Source organism: Alexandromys fortis, unplaced genomic scaffold, assembly GCF_014885135.2.
Source record: "Alexandromys fortis isolate MF-2015 unplaced genomic scaffold, M_Fortis_MF-2015_v1.1 scaffold_29, whole genome shotgun sequence".
Taxonomy (NCBI): Eukaryota; Metazoa; Chordata; class Mammalia; order Rodentia; family Cricetidae; genus Alexandromys; species Alexandromys fortis.
The window spans coordinates 3,713,689-3,730,068 of record NW_026067891.1 but is presented as its reverse complement, the minus strand read 5'-3'; the positions used below and the strand labels follow the sequence as shown (position 1 = coordinate 3,730,068).

The window sequence follows — 16,380 nt, the reverse complement described above, 5'->3', positions numbered from 1 at the left end:
GACTCATCCAGGGGAGACAGGTTCCCATTTTCATGCCTTTCTTTGTTCCTTAGTTCTTCAAATTGAGGTTTTGTGGTTATTCCAGGGGCACAAAAGCCGTGAAATTGTCTCTCACTTAATTCTCCAGGTTTTAGGTGCAGGGGCTGTCAGTCCAGGCTGTCCCTCCCTGCTCCAGATCAGGTGTAAAGGATGGGGTGGAGCCTCTGCACTGGGCACAGCAGAGGCAGGATAGGGCAGGTTGCCGTGTGGATGGATGGGAACATATCCTCAGTCTGCCTACTTCGGCCAGCTCTGTCCAGATGTACTGGTTCAGCACACAGGGTTTGGAGGCTGATGAGATCTGGACTAGTGGATTATGAAGAAGAGTGTGAGGTAGAGAGAGCTGTGCTTAGCTTGCTGTCACTGGAGAAGGGGCCCTGAATTATGCCTTGTCTTGGGAGACACCTCTTCTCCCCCAAAGACAGAGATGAAACTGGGGGTGGCATGTGGTGCTGGGGTAAGAAAGGGAGCAGGTAGAGTTGTGAGGTATCCACCAGGGAAGAGTTTAAGTCAGTAGAAAGTCCTTTATTTGTTTATTTTCTGGAGACAGGGTTTCTCTGTAGCTTTGGAGCCTGTCCTGGAACTCACTCTATACACCAGGCTGGCCTCAAACTTACGTAGTTCTACCTGCCTCTGGCTCCTGAGTGCTGGGATTAAAGGTGTGCACCACCACTGCCTGGCCAATAGAAAGTCTTTCTTGGCCAGCTGGAACTACACTGGGTGTTCAGGATCCAGTGCCGTCCCGAGCCTTTCTCAGGGTGAGCTTTTGAGCACAAAATACTCATCCTGAGTTGGCACACCTGGGTTGGTTGACACACCTGGGTTGATTGACGCACCAGGGTTGGTTGACGCACCGGGGTTGATTGACGCACCAGGGTTGGTTGACGCACCGGGGTTGGTTGATGCACCTGGGTTGGTTGACACACCTAGGTTACACCTTAGTTTGAAGAACTAAGGAGCAGGAACAGTTAGCCAGAAGCAAAACTATAGAGCCCAGAAAGTACATTTAGGAACTTTGCCAGAACTACAGAAGCAACTCTGATGGGTTAGGTCTCTTTTCATTTTGCTGCCTACATGCTGGGTTTTAAGCCCTGAATGGTACTCTGTCACGGTGTCAGCTGTGCTTCTAGAATTTTATCCTGACCTCCTACAGAGAGGTTTCCTTACACAGGGTCCCTCACCTGTGTGCTGTCACCCTTTTAGAGAGGCCCTTTGTATGCCCAGGCAGTGGTGGCGCACACCTTTAATCTTAGCACTTGGGAAGCAGAGGCAGGCAGATCTCTGTGAGTTTGAGATCAGTCTGGTCTATAGAGCGAGTTCCAGGACAGCTCGGCTGCTACACAGAGAAACCCTATCTCAAAGAGAGAGAGACAGACAGACAGACAGACAGACACAGGGGAGAGGCCCTTTATAACCAGCAAGGGAAGATCAGGGCCTTCAGGGAAAGTTTTTGTGACCTGTGGCATCTTTTTATTTGTTTATTTTTGAGAATAGACTGGTCTGGACCTCACAATTCTCTCTGCCTTTGCATCCCAGGTGCTGGGATTGCAGGCCTATGCCACCACACCCAATATATATGTTATCTTGAAGTTGAAGTCAGAGTTCTTGGGAACTGGGGGGCCTTAGTCAGCAGTGGGGACAGGACTGAACCACACAGCATAGACTGCACCAATGTACTGTGAGGAGTGGGTGGGAGAGGCAGTAGCCACCATGTCAGAGCTAAAGGTTCATTGCTTCTCAGAGAAAGACTTGGAAGAGCAGGACCTTGGATTGACAGGTGAGAGTGCTGGCTGAGCTCAGTGGCTCCTTTAACTTCCTGCATGTTCAGGTTTGACAGTGCCTGTATTGAGAATGCGACACCACTCACAGGCATACTCCCGTCTCTCCTCCCTCCAAGGGCTATGCAGGCTATCGACACAGATTGCTATCTTCTCCGCTGTGTGGTCCCTGAATGGCAGCCTTGTTCTGGCTGTGGAGGTGGTGGAGGCATGTCCTAGTCTCATCCTGCTCCTGACGTTCACTCTGTAGACCAAATGGCCTCAAACTGTGATTCTTCTGCCTTAGCATTTGTAGTACTAGAATTATAGTGTTCTACCATACCAGCAACCTTTGCCCCTGACAGGGAGGCAGTTTCTGGGGTGAGTGTGGCGGTCCTGTCTCCCTTGAGTCCTCAAGGTGTCAGAACTCATTATCTTAGTGTGTTCAGCCTACACAGCCTCAGAACCATTTGCCTGTTGTAATTAACCTCCTGTAAAATTTTTAATAGTTAAATGTAGTTTCTTAGTCAAATTTTAACAAATGGTTAGAAGTAAAAGGAGATACAGCTGAGCACATCCGGTACACTCCTGTATAATCCCAGCACTTGGGAGGTGGAAAGCAAGAGGGTCAGAAGTTCAGGTTGCCCTTGGCTGCATTGAGTTGAGGCCAGTCATGAGCTACATGATATCCAAAACAAAGAAAATGAAAGAACCATACCTACAAAGTAGGACGTTTGTGGACCAGAGCTGTGTGTCTCACTGCAGCAAGGGCTGTTCAGATGAAATACCCCTCCCTGGCTGTGGAGGAGAAAGCAGCCCTGTTGACCAGTAGAGGCTGGCAGGGGCTGCTTTGCTCTAGCTAGGTGGGTGTTGATGTTATGGGGTCAGGGATTCCTTCTGAGAGGTTTTGTGTTTGTGCCTGGTGAGAGCTGAGTGGGTAACACCAGGTTTATCTCGCAGGTTCGGCCTTAGATCTTCACCTTAGTGACATAAATATCGCGTCCTTAGATAAAGACTTGGAAGAGCAGGACCTTGGATCGACAGGTGAGCTCAGTGGCCCCTTTATCTTCGTGCATGCTGCCTGGCTTACTGGAGGGATTGAGGAGAGCCATCTGCTGGGATCCTCTTCGTGCCTCTGCTACCTGCCTGTGTGACTCGGTTTCCTACTGCTTCCTCAGTTTACCTCTGTTGTGACAAAGCAGCCCTTTAGACTTGACTGGGGCCTCTCAAGAGGAAACACGAGAAATTATTCTTACAGCTGTATGGCATAGAGAGGTTCCTATTATTACATCATTTTCTTCATCCTGAAAGTTATTTTCTCTGTTTCAAAAAAAAAAAATTACCCATCTTCGAGCCCTGGTGGCTCTGTGAATGCCCTGCTAGTGGTGGGTTCCTGGCTCTGCCGGGACCACTACCAGTGCTGCCCTGAGTTGGCGGCGCCTGACAGCTGCACCCCTGTGGGTGGTACTTGCTTGCTGGCTTGGTTCCTCTGGTATCTTCTGAGGTGCCCCGTCCCTAGGTTTCCCTGGTGTCTAGCTGCCTAGTTACTGACCTGCAGGCTTATTGGCAAGTGGCTGTGTGGCAGAAACCCTGCCTGTCCTTGTTCACTCAGCCTCCCTCCTCCCACCAGGTCCCAGGTCGCTGGCAGGCTCAGCACCCGTCACCATTCCGGGCTCCCTGCCCCGCTCGCCATCCTTGCACTCGTCCTCATCCCTGTCCACCTCCCCACTCAGCTCGCTCTCCCAGTCCCTGTCTGGGCCACTCGTCTCCTCGGCTATGACGCCCCCCCAGCAGCCACCACCCCTCCGGTCGGAGCCGGCTACGCTGGGCTCTGCAGCCTCATCTTACAGCTCTTTAGGTGCGTGCCTGGGCGTGGGTCCCTCCCCGCCGGCTCTGGGTCCTGAAACAGGCCATGTCCAATCTAGTCCTGGGTATTTCTGACTGCAGGGCTTCTCACCTCCATAGTTGTGTGTCTTCAGAGACCCCACCCCCTGCAACCTGTGTGGTGTATAGATGAGTGGACAGACACGGTAGACATGTCTACCATGGGACAGCTGGTACCCACAGCTGGGCATTCTCACAGTGCTCCAGATCACAGTGTCTCACTTGCCAGCTCACTCAGGGCTCTGGGTGGGGCATACATGGAACTACATTGGGGTCCTTGCAGGCAGTGTCTAGGATTCATTGTATGACCCAAGCTATGAGAGGGAACTGATATGTCAGGTCAGCAGGATCTGTCTTCTGCTGTTCACATCTTCATAATGTTCTATTTAGAAATGTGCCTGTCTCCAGATGTCCATCTTAACAGATAGCTACAGGAGATGACCTCAGAACTAGAGCTCTTCTGAACCTCCAGGGTCTGCTAGAGAATGAGAACTGCTGGGGTTAGGAACTGTTTTTTTCTGTTCACACTCTTACCTTCCTGAGCCAAATGTGCCTCATTTAGGGGAGGCAGCCTTGGAGCTGAATCTTCAGCCGTCATGAGGGTACCAAGGTGGGTGGCCAGGTGAAGGGCAGAACACCTGCAGACACCTCAGGCCTTGGGTGCAGCATGGACTGTATCATCCTTGTCTCCTAAACTCAGGTTTGAACGGCGTCCCTGGGAGCATCTGGGACTTTGTTTCTGGCAGCTTCTCTCCTAGCCCATCCCCCATTCTGAACTCTGGCCCTTCGGCTTCCTCAAGTGCAAGTCCAAACAGTGCTGAGCTGGCACGGGTCAGGCGACAGCTAGATGAAGCCAAAAGAAAGATCAGGCAGTGGGAAGAGTCTTGGCAGCAAGTGAAGCAGGTAAGCCTGTGGGAAGAAGGAGCCGGACGTGGGAGGGAAGAGAGGGCTTTGGATACACAGGCAGGGCAGCTAAGCCTGAGGAAGGCCAGGCATGGCTGCCTCCTGTATGTTGTCTTGGGTTTTAGGCCTGTGATGCCTGGCAGAGAGAGGCTCAGGAGGCCAAGGAGAGAGCCCGTGTAGCGGACAATGACCGGCAGTTGGCCCTGCAGAAGAAGGAGGAAGTGGAGGCCCAGGTAAAGCAGCTGCAGGAAGAACTAGAGGGCCTGGGTTTGTCCTCACTGCCAGGCCTACGGAGCTTGGGTGACATCAACGACATCCCTCTCCCCAAGCTGCATTCCCTGCAGAGCCAGCTGCGCCTAGACCTGGAGGCTGTGGATGGGGTAAGTCCTGCTGGGCAGTTGCTGTCACTTCAGGGGAGGGCAAAGAGGACTGGCTCCTTGCCTGTTGCCTGGACCCTGGTTGGTGCTTTTTGCATATGTCCTGTTGACTACAGCCAAGGTCCACGTACTACATGTACCTTGTCTCCAAGATAGTTTCCTGGGTTCTGGCCACTCTCAGCCATGGGATCCCACTTAGCACCCATTGTGGGTACCCAGCTGCCAGCCTTGCCTGTGGCTAGACTGGCTGTGCTTCAGGACCCAGCACTCTGGCAGGGGTGGGGTTTCCCAAGGGAAACTCTTTTCTACTGACTGTTCTCCCCTGTGGGCCCCTGGCCAAATGTCCACCCCAAGCCTGACACACAAAGGATTTCTCTGACACTGCTGCTGTAGCTGGTGGCCACTGTCCTGGGATACGGTCATTTGCTTGGCCTTACCCAGTGTGACTCACACCAGCCTGGTACTTTGACCTGACTAGGGGCATTAAGAGAATGAAGACAAGACAAACTGCAGAAACAACACATACACAAAGAGAAGCTAGGCGCGAGTGGGCTGTGCATGCTCAGGTGGAGCTGTACCTGCTACCAAAGCAACCTGCAGCTTAGTGTGTCTACTGCATGTGCAGATGAGGCAGCTCGTCTAGGTAGGGGAGTCTATGTAAGCAGTCCCAGAGGAGGAAGCTGCATGCAGTTGCTCTTTTTTGCACATACTGGTCAAATGTTTTTAAAACGGTCATACTTGGAGCAGACCTCTGTTGAAAGGCTTTTCCAGTTTCCCATGGGTCTGAGGTATTATCCTTCCCTGATTTGGGCATATCCATGTCAGCTGTACACATTTACTCCTTTGTGACTCCCCACACTCACCAATCACCTCTTCCCTACAGGTGATCTTCCAGCTTCGTGCCAAACAGTGTGTGGGCTGCCAGGAGAGGGCCCATGGCACTGTCCTCCGGCCCTGCCAGCACCGTGTCTTATGCGAGCTGTGTGCAGCCAATACCCCCGAGTGCCCCTACTGCAAGGGCCAGCCCCTCCCATGGTGACCAGAGCGAGACCTATTCCTTCCCTGGTGAGCAGTGCAAAGGCCTCAGCATGCCATGTGCCACTTCAGTGTCGAAACTTGCCTCCAGTCCCACCCACGCCAGGATGTGAGTTCATGCCCACTGTCCAACAGCCTCTCATATTACTCTTTCTTCCCTACCATCTCCTACCAACGGTGTCAAGGTATTCTCAGAAAACCTTTGAAGCACCACCACCCGTCCCCTGGGCAGGTGGCATGTTTTTGGTGCCCCTAGTCATGACGCTGCTGTGGCCAGGCCAGTGGGAGGTCAGGCCTTGTCAAAGCACTTTGTAAACCGAGGAATCTAATTAGACATTATAAATTGTATAAGCTGCTTTCTAGGTCCATGTTTTTTAATATGCGATAACATGAAGCTTTATAAGTGTACTGTGAACTTGAAGTTTCCTATCAGTTTGTTGTTAACTCATAGTAATGGTAACTACGTTAGATTTCATATTCTGAAACTATTTAGGAAATGAACATTTATCTAGTAGTGAAGAAGACCTAGGATTTTTACATTTAAAATTAAGTGCAGACAAATAGTATTTATAAGCAGAGAGTGGTTATTGAGAGACACATATACATTTAGATGTTCTTAATTTTATGAAAGGAACTAATTTTCCTAAGCATGTGCAGGTGCACATGTAGATGGAGTTTTATATTCCAGTATCACAGAGTGATAACCAGAGCTCTGTCATGCACTTATGTGATCCGTGGCCACTTCCAAGTGCCTGTGCCTTGCAAAAGAAGTGAAGGAATTGGTTCATTTGGTTTTTTTCTTCTCCCTTGAAAGACAATTTCATGCTAATGAAAAATGCAGCAAAGGAACCAGACATTCAGAGGAGTCCAAGATCTACTCGGAAGGAGCTTTGTTCTGATGTCTTGTCTGTAATGGCAACGGTGCTTTGTACCCTGAGTCACCCGGGGCACCCTAGCTTGTGCTGAACAAAGGGGCTGTGAACCTGAGACTTCAGTCTGCTGCCCCTGTGATCACCCTCACTCACCGCTAGCTGATCCAGAGATTCTGGGACAGCTTTAGCAGACATCTGGTACCTGAGCTGTGCATCCAATTATGATCAGAATCCATCCCATGACGAGCAGCCCCAGCTCTGCTGCAGCTCACCCGGCAGCTTCCAAGGAAAAGGCAGCACCCTCACAGCTTGGCCTCAGGCCCATGGCTAAAATCCTGCTGAGAATGTGTCTAGGGTGATGACTTCAGCCTTCTATAGTAAGGACTGGGACTGTTCCTGGAAATCTAGGGAGGAGACATCTGTCCAGGCAACCCCTGCTTTTGGTGGCAGACCTAGGCAGGGCAGGTATCCTACCTGCAGGTTCTGCCCAGGCCTAGAAGTGGTTCTCCTCTCCCATGGCTTTGCCAAAGACTTTTAATAGCATTTTTTAAGTGCAAAGTGACTAGGTAAAACGTTTTTATCAGTGACCAAATTAGAATGTATTTAATATAGTAGGAGATTGAAACGCATTTTCTAATACAAGACAAACTGGTAGAAAAGCTCTATCATTTTAAAGGAAGTGGATCCTCAACATTCCGCAGCTAGCCCACTACTTAATAAGGTAACTATTGACCTGGTTTTAGTGATACTTCGTTTCTAATTATAGTGGTAATGATTTATTAGCTCAGTACCTAGATCATGTGTATTTCGTGCTACTGTTACCATGGTTTAAGATTGTTTATTTTTATTCATATTTATGCACTTGTTTCCCATATTGGCCTTTGGTCTCTGTGGTAACAGGACAATATTTGTGATTGGTAGCTCATCTGGACATTCAAGCTGTAACAGTTACAAGCATTAAGCTTTAGATTGTGTGTGTAAGCTACTCTGGCCAACTCCTCCTGGGCTGACATTCCGGGCTGGGGCTGTGGCAGTTATGGGACTGCTGTGTGATACATCAGTCTACGGGGTCCCACCCAGTGACAGGAGTTTTCTTGAGCATCTGCTTTCTGGAATCAGGCTGGGCTCTGAGGACAGGTGTGCAGGGGGAAGACCAAAGAAGGGGCTACTTCTCCCATCCATCCCAGACCTCCTGTGAGCTAAGGCTCCTGGGGTCTATCCTGGGTGGGAAGAGCCAAGGAGGAGAGAGATGTGTTTCAGGCCCACATATGTGTACTGGAGGTGAAGCTGTGGGTCTAGGAACTGAGGCTCACCATTGTCCTGTTGCCTATTGTCTTTTAACTCTCTAGTGTTAAATATTAACAGTTAAATGATGGTGTCAGAGTTTTGTGTACCTGGTTGGCAGACCTTTCCCCAGTGTGGATGCGCATGTGGATTAACTTATGGAAGCCTTTGTGTGCATTTGTTTTCAGAAGTTAGCTGAGAATGTTATGTGAATGGAATCTTCTTAATCCAGAAGGTCATATTTATAATACATACCCATTTACTTAGTGAATTGTTTAAAGTTGTTAACATTTGTTTAAATTTTTTTACTATAGCATTTATGCAATGGTTTACAGAATTCATGGAGTTATTTTTTATCAGTATGAGATTAAAACTTTGAAATTTATTCTGTCTGTGTTTCTGGGCACAACAAAGGCTAGCCAGCAGGTCCCTGTGTCTGTCAGTGACCCTGCCTGACCTAGAAGATGCCAAAAAAGTCATGTCCCCACCACACCAGTTCTGTGTACCCGCTGAGACCACACCTGTCCTCTCTGGAAGGACATTTGCCACTGAGGATGTTTCTTTATCTCTCCTGCCGCCTGGATCACAGGGTGTTCCCACGTAGTCCTGGATCACCCCGCAGCTGCTCTGAGGTAGCACCTGTGGGGACCTGCTGACCCAGGTGCTTAGAGTGGGTGATTTCTGCTAGAACGGGTGGCAAGTGAGACTCTGTCCTCCAACTGCTGCAGGCCCCAGGGTGGCTGGCAGCTGACCAGGGCAGACAGACTGACCTGTGGGCTGAGTGTGGGAGATTCCATGCTGGTCCAGCAGACTGGTCAGTCTTCGTACCTCCTGTGACAGCTCTGAGTGTGCCTGGACAAGAATGCCAACCCAGTCAAACCCTGGTGGGGGCTACCAGGACTAGGGACCCTGTAACCTTCCCCCTGCCCCTAAACTCTACCTTTCTACAGTTGTCCAGGGTTTCAAGCCCCAGGCCCTTGGAACCTCCTGCCTGCTGGGTGGGATGGGTTTCTCCTGGGACCTTTAAGTAGCCAGCATCCTCAAAAAGCACCCTCAGCAACTTCTCATAGCCCTGAAGGTGGAGGAGGCAGAAGGAGTACCTGGTAGAGCAGGCAAGGGGACACCCCTGAGTGTGCACCCACCTGCAGTGTGATTAGCTCGTCTGCCAGATCCTGTTCCACCTGGTCCCAGCGCTGCTGCAGGGCCTCCGACAGGGTTGGATACACTACAGACCAAGGGGAGCCAAACATTGCAGAGCCTCCTAGCTACCTTCCTCTTCCCTGGACCCAGCCCTATCCGAGGCCTACCTAACAAAGAGTGGGGATGGCACACAAGGGGGGTCTCGAATGTCAGCGCATAGACACAGGTGCTTGGCTCAGACACATGGGCCAGTCGGTTGATGTTTCCACAGGTGAGCTCCACCTGGGAAGGAAGAGAGCCTCAGTGGCTGCTGGGGGTGGGGAAGCTCTCTACCACCCACATCTCCTATGGGCCTCACCTTGCTCTGCCTGCTCCGGGAGTGGCAGGAGTCCCCGTCAGTCATCCACATGCCCTTGAAGGTATTGTTGGCAATTTCCCATTCATGCCAGATGCTGGGGAAAAAGGGTGGCAAAGCAATGATGTGGGGGCCTCAGGAGCAGACCTGACACTGCTGCCCTAGCTCAGCTTACCCAAGGATACCGCTGTAGGCGTTCCAGCGGAAGGTCTGCTCATGCTGGGTCACGTTGTGGAAAGGGCAGAACTCATACTTGTACCTGGGGACACAGGAGCATGAGGAGCTCTGCAGATCTGGACCCATTCCTCCCACCAGCCCGGCACTCACGTTGACTCCACTAGGCTGAAGCATTTGCCAGCAAGTCTGAAGAGATGCAGGGGCCCTGGGGGAGAACACCACAGCAGTTCAACTTAAGCATAAACCTCTGCTACCCTTAGAGCTAGAAGCTAAGGGAGGCAGGGGGCACCAGCCATCAAGGCCAGAAAGGTCAGATGCTGGCTGACCTAATCCCTTGGGTCACAGAACTGGTTATCTGTGGCAGGACTCCCATGTCTGTTCCTGTGGAGGGGGGCCCTTAGTTTCTGGAACCTAGACTTGGACCGCAGACCCACTGGCAAAACCAGCCACTAGCCAAGAAAGGTAGGGATGTGTGTGTGTGCACAAGTCTGCGTGCTAGTGCTATTTGGGGAAGTTAAGACAGTAGTCACGTGGCATCCTCAGAAAAACAGGACTGACTAGTCCAAAGCTTAGGACCAGTTTGCAAAGATGGACAGAGTATTCTATTTTTTTCTAAGAACCAATTTTCAACAAAGCCCACAGGCATACAAAGAAACAGGAATACATGTTCCATTCAAAGGAGCATTTTTAAATCCGGAAGATAAACCCTATGTGGCGCCAAGTACTTTTCATTCCAGTACCCTGGAGGCAGAGGCAGGTGGATCTCTGTGAGTTCAAGGCCAGCCTAGTTTACATTAGTGAGTTTCAGGATAGCCAGGACTCTGTAGAAAGAACCTCACACAATGTTTTTAAAGGTCCATAAGCCAGGGGGCTGGAGAGATGGCTCGGGGTTGTGCTCTTCCAGAAGACCCCAGGTTCAGTTCCCAGCACCCACATGGCAGCTCATAGCTATCTGTGGCTCCAGTTCCAGGGAACCCGATACCTTCACACAGACAGACATGCAGGCAAAACACTAATGCTCATAAAATTCTTTTTAAAAATCTATAGGCCAGGGCTGGAGAGATGGCTCAGAGGGTAAGAGCACTGGCTGCTCTTCCAGAGGTCCCAAGTTCAATTCCCAGCAACCACATGGTGGCTCACAACCATCTATAATGAGACCTGGTGTCTTCCTTGCCAGCAGTACATTGTATGCTTAATAAATAAATAAATATTTTTTTAAAAAAAGAAAAAAATCTATAGGCCAATAGAGAATTCCATGCTCAAGGAAACCATCCTTCACCTATGAGGGGGCTGTGAGACTCAGAAGTAGAGTGTCTGCTTTATAGATTTTGGAACTCAGACATTGTCATACATGCTTGTTACATCTTGCTAAATATACTGTTTATTAACATATGATGGCTGTCCTTTCTAAAACAAAAACAAAAAAAAACTGCTGCTACTCTTTGAGCTGGGCATTGGAGTCCATGCCTTTAATCCCAGCTCTCAGGAAGCAGAGGCAAACAGATTTCTGAGGTCCAAGCTAGCAAGAATGTCAGAATAAAAACAATCCTGCCACTCTCTGCCTATTGAATGGAGAGTTTAATTCATTTACATCAACAAGTAAGATGACAGATGTGTGCCTTTGAGCTTTTAGTCCATTTCTTCAGTGCTTGCTTTTAAACAGGAGCTGTCTTGTTACCCAGACGGGCCTCAAACTCCTGTGTTACAGTTACCCTCCTGCCTCAGCCTCGAGTACCTAGAACTATGGGTGCATACCACTGTGCCTAATTCCTCCCTCCTACTAGACACGTAACCCAGGGCCCACACATGCTATGTGAAATCTTGTTTGCTTTTGTTGTTTTGTTTTTTGAGACAGGGTTTCTCTGTGTAGCTCTGGCTGTCCTGGAACATGCTCTGTAGACCAGACTGCCTCCCAAGTGCTGGGATTAAAGGCGTGCGCCACCACCGCCCAGCTGTATTTTTGTTGTTGTTTTAAGATTTATTTATTCACCGAGTGGTGATGCTTATCTTTAACCGCAGCACTCAGGAGGCAAAGGCAGGCATGAGTTATAGGACAGTCTGGTCTACAAAGTGAATTCTAGGATAGCCAAGGCTACACAGAGAAAACACTATATATTTTATGTATCAATGTTCTGTTTGTATGTATGTATGTGCACCACATGCAGTGCCTATGGAGATCAGAAGAGGGTTTCAGGTCCTCTGGAACTAGGAGTTACAGGCAGTTGTGAGTTACCACGTAGGTACTGAGAACTGAACCAGAGTCCTCTGCAAGAGCAGCAAATACTCTTAACCACTGAGCCATCTCTCTAGCCCCTATTCTCTTTCTTAAACACTGCCTTTTTGTTGTTGTTGTTGTTACTACACTGAGATTTTCTTTTCCTTTCTGTATTCTTACAAGGCAGGGTTTCTCTGTGTAGCCCTGGTTGTCCTAGAACTCACTCTGTAGACCAGGCTGGCCTCAAACTCGGAGATCCACCTGCCTCTGCCTCCTTAGTGCTGGGATCAAAGGGTGTGCGCCACCACAACTGGCTGAGACTTTGAAATTTTTTAAGCAAATTTTTACATTATTTAATGTGACTACCATGGGGATTTAGAAATTTAAATTGATGTGGGGTTTAGTAGCACACGCCTTTAATTCCAGCACTCAGGAGACAGAGTAGATCTCTAAGTCTGAAGCCAGTCTGGTTTAGGGAGTGAGCTCCAGGCCAGCCAGAGCTACTTAGTGAGACACTGTCTCAAAAATGGGAAAACAAACAAACAAAAAAACTCACTTAAGCACAGTCCCACATAGAAAGGATTGCTGTGAAGCTCCCTCGGTCCTGGCTTGTAATTCCTTTTTCTGATTACATGTTCAAACTGGCTGCTCACTGACCCAGATGTACGGTCAGTTTTCATACATTCATGCATTGATCTTTTTCATTGCAGCCTTGGCAACCAAAGTGGTAGCATGGGTTTTCTCATCCCTGTGTCTCCAGCTACTCTATAGGAGATCTTCCTTCCCATTTTCACCCAGCTACTGTGTGGTGTCCTCTCAATTCATGTTGAGTGGTTTGCTTTCTGCTAGGGCAGGTCTGTTGATTCTCCTGCATGTTTTGTTATTTAGAAAAAGACCTGCCTTTTTGAGGCCCAGCTGAGGGCCCCAAGCATCTGTTCTGGAGTTCAAGTCCTGTGTGGCTTCTCCTAAGAAATGCACCTTAGCTGTGAGGTCAGCCAGGCTGAAGTGAAGGAGTGGAACAGACACACGGGATGAACTATGGGAGACAGGTAAGAACAAAAGCTGTCTCTCTGAAAAGATCAACAGTCCCGACACATGAGAAGCTGAGCATGCTGGTTTTATGGCATGAGGAGGCTGTAGCAGGATGGGTGTGGTGGTGCAGACAGTAATTGGGGGGTGTTATTCAGGAAAGTGTTTGCTGTGCAAGCATGAGGAACTGAGTGTGGGTCCTCTCTGCACCCACATTAAAAGCTGGATACTGGGGTTGGAGAGATGGCTCAGAGGTTGAGAGCACTGGCTATTGTTCCAGAGGTCCTGAGTTCAATTCCCACATGGTGGCTCACAACCACCTATAATGAGATCCAGCGCCTTCTTCTGGTGTGCAGGCATACATGCATGCAGAATACTTATACATAATAAATAAATAAATCTTAAAAAAAAAAGCTGGATACCTATAATCTCAGTGCTGGAGAGGCAGAGATGGGGGCATGTCTCTGGGGCTTGCTAGTCAGCTAGCCTAGCTGAATCCTTGAGCTTTATATTCAGTGAGAGACCCTGATTCTCGATAGGGTGGAAAGCAATAGAGGAAGACACCCGACTCTGACCTCTGGCCTCCACACGGGCACACACAAATGCATAACATGCAAAGTAAGAACAAGGGGGCTGGAGAGAGAGTTCAGTGGTTATGAGCACTGTTGCTCTTGTAAAGGATCCAGGTTCAGTTTCTAGCACCCATATGGTGCCTCACAACCGTCTGTAGCTCCAGTTCTAGGAGAGCCAATGCCTTCTGACATCTACAGGCATTTCACACAATACAGTACACAGACATACTGCAAGTAAAACATTCATATACATAAAATTGTAAAAGTTTAAGAAAAAGTGAATAAATAAAACAGGCAAACCAGTGGCTAATATGACCAGGAAAAGCAAAAACTCAGTTAAAACCAGAAGTGAGGCTGGGCATTGTGGTGCACACTTTAATCCCAGCACTCGGGAGAGGCAGGCGGATCTCTGTGAGTTCGAGGCCAGCCTGGTCTATAAAGTGAGTTCTAGGACAGCCAAAGATACACAGAGAAACCCTGTCTCGAAAAACAAAACGAGATGAAAGTTGGGGCATTTGCTATCAATTTTACAGAAATAAAAAGGACTGAGTCACTATGAACAATTAATACATCCGAGACGTTGACATAAATGCTGACAAGTTTCTCCAAACAGAGGGTACGCCCACAAGGCATGTGAGTGAGCACACCTATAACCTAGGCATTTTAATACAACCTGTCTCCTAGGCTGAATAACTCCAACCAAGTAGGTCTCTGTCACCCCTCTCCCCATCTCCTCTATTCTCTCTCCTGCCACGATTGTTGGGGAACTCACCATGTAGCCGAGACCTGGCCATGAACTAATGATCCTCTTCCCTCAGCCTCCCAAGTGCTGAGATTATAGTCTTGGGACAGCCTATGCACACTGCCTCTACTCTTCGCTTTTCCTTTCCAATATTACTCTCTACTAAAAAATGCAGTACTGGGTTCCTGGCAATGTCTGGCCCCTCCTCCTAGCCAACCAAGGAGCTGCCAGCTAGTTTGAAAGAGTGATGGAGAAATACCCACATCTTATACCACCTCCTCACACATGTGCTCACAGTGTGCAGGCCTTTGGACTCCTGTGTCTATCAGGAATGTCACAAGCCATGTCCTTTTCCCATGAAAAGGATTGTGTTGGCAGCTGAGCCCGACTGATTCACTGCTGGAGGAGGCTGGCAGGTGCTCCTTGCATTCAGCTTCAGAAGCTCCAGCTTGGGCTACCTCTCCTCCTCCAGGGAATCAATGCTACAAACCAGCATGTCCAGCACACCTCAGATAGCGAGTCACCAAATCCCCAGAGTGCAGCCCTCAGCTAGCCAAGGTCCCTTCATGCTGAGGAGCCCTGAACCTCCTTCAATGGCTATGTCCCACTCTCTGTAGTCCTGGGATCTCAGCTCCCTCCCAGCTTCCCTGGGCAAAGGATTCTGATGTGTGATGCTCTCTAGATTCCCTTAGATCTAGACAGGCTAAAAAAACACACCTGAAGTGGACGCTTCACATCCAACACCCTTGCAACTCCTAAACAGTCTGAGCACTTGTGGGAGGCGGAGACTTTAGGATCCCAAGTCGGAGGCCAGTTTAAATCTACATACGGGCTGGGCGGTGGTGGCGCACGCTTTTAATCCCAGTACTCGGGAGGCAGAGGCAGGAGGATCTCTGGGAGTTCGAGGCCAGCCTGATCTACAAGAGCTAGTTCCGGGACAGGCACCAAAGCTACAGAGAAACTCTGTCTCGAAAAACAAAACAAAACAAACAAAAAAAATCTAAATACGGGAAACTCCGTCTTACAAACACAGAAGCTAGGGATGTAGCTCAACGCTTGAGTTTGCCTAGCCCTAGGTAATCGCCAACAGGGAGATCGAAAGGGGGTTGCAGTTCCAGCATATACTCCCGAGCATTCGAACACTCACATTTTGACAAACGAATGCATGAACCTCCAGCGAATGCATTATCGGTGTCCTTCATCCGAGGTACCCTATCCTGCCGCCCCCACCCCCAGCCGAGGGCTTTCCCCTCGGTCAGCACCTCGGTCAGCTCCACGTTCCCTCCCGCGCTCACCAGACACAGGCGAAGGCTCTCTCTTAGGTTGAAGGCGACTCGCCTGGGGCAGGAACGGGTTATTCAGCCTACGGGACAGAAAATGTCAGGGGAGCCCGCCACGTCCGGCACCCAAGCCGCCGGACCGCGAGACACTTACCCGAATGTGTTGGGTTCCTCCACCACCTTCATCTTCCCGGCACGTGCCGGCGCGGGCCCTGCGGAGAGCGAAGCGATGAGCAGGGAGCAGAGGCGGGGGCGACGCCGAAGTGCGGAGGGGATGCGCGCAGAGCCACTGACCGCGCTCCGTGAGCCCCAGCAGCAGCAGGAAGCCGGCCAGCCGCACCGCCATCGCTCCCCGGGTCGCACAGTCACGTGAGCGACACTGGCAGGAACTGTCTGCACTCAAAACCGGAAGCTGCGCGAGCGCGCACGCGCACACGGCAAGAACAAACCCTGTGGCCGGGAGTTTTATTTGGGGCTATGGGCCGCAGGAAGGTTGCGCGGGGGTCCAGGGCGGAGAGCGGTCGGGTTCGGCGTCCCCCCGGCCGCTCTCTGGATGCTTTCGCTGAGGAGGTGGGCGCTGCCCTGCGCGGTGAGTTTGGAGCTATTGGAGCAGCGCTTCGGGCTGGGAAGCAGGCGCTGAGCATCCGCTCTTCTCTCTCTCTCTCTCTCTCTCTCTCTCTCTCTCTCTCTCTCTCTCTCTCTCTCTCTCTCTCTCTCTC

General features: G+C 50.1%; 3 protein-coding genes across 13 annotated transcripts in view; 2 read left to right on the top strand and 1 right to left on the bottom strand.

Moving 5' to 3' along the window:
* Unkl (unk like zinc finger) overlaps positions 1-8,536 on the top strand; it is a 43,171-nt gene extending 34,635 nt beyond the window's left edge. For 5 of the 8 annotated variants that reach the window (XM_050120146.1, XM_050120351.1, XM_050120445.1 and 2 more), the window contains 5 exons: positions 2,757-2,840; positions 3,427-3,654; positions 4,381-4,583; positions 4,709-4,963; positions 5,844-6,138. In XM_050120146.1, coding sequence (XP_049976103.1) covers positions 2,757-2,840; positions 3,427-3,654; positions 4,381-4,583; positions 4,709-4,963; positions 5,844-5,999 — 926 coding nt within the window. In that variant the 3' untranslated portion in view covers positions 6,000-6,138. Of the gene's footprint in view, positions 1-2,756; positions 2,841-3,426; positions 3,655-4,380; positions 4,584-4,708; positions 4,964-5,843; positions 6,139-6,809 lie in introns of those variants that run through there. The other 3 variants (XM_050120272.1, XM_050120202.1, XR_007588351.1) reach the window with 2 other exon arrangements.
* Gnptg (N-acetylglucosamine-1-phosphate transferase subunit gamma) lies at positions 8,442-16,082 on the bottom strand. 4 transcript variants are annotated; one of them, XM_050120733.1, is made up of 11 exons: positions 15,956-16,078; positions 15,816-15,873; positions 15,677-15,744; positions 9,974-10,028; positions 9,822-9,905; positions 9,650-9,743; positions 9,459-9,573; positions 9,294-9,376; positions 9,092-9,223; positions 8,922-9,003; positions 8,442-8,835 (listed from the first exon to the last, which is right to left on the bottom strand). In XM_050120733.1, the coding sequence occupies exons 1-11, from the start codon at positions 16,005-16,007 to the stop codon at positions 8,735-8,737; spliced, it is 924 nt and encodes a 307-aa protein (XP_049976690.1). In that variant the 5' UTR covers positions 16,008-16,078; the 3' UTR covers positions 8,442-8,734. The 4 variants fall into 4 exon arrangements, with proteins under 4 accessions (XP_049976690.1, XP_049976769.1, XP_049976834.1 ...); XM_050120812.1 differs by having other exon boundaries at positions 8,442-8,832; positions 15,956-16,075; XM_050120877.1 differs by lacking the exon at positions 9,092-9,223 and having other exon boundaries at positions 15,956-16,082.
* Tsr3 (TSR3 ribosome maturation factor) overlaps positions 16,081-16,380 on the top strand; it is a 2,690-nt gene continuing 2,390 nt past the window's right edge. Inside the window, 1 exon segment of the mRNA XM_050120622.1 lies at positions 16,081-16,250. Coding sequence (XP_049976579.1) covers positions 16,139-16,250 — 112 coding nt within the window. The 5' untranslated portion in view covers positions 16,081-16,138.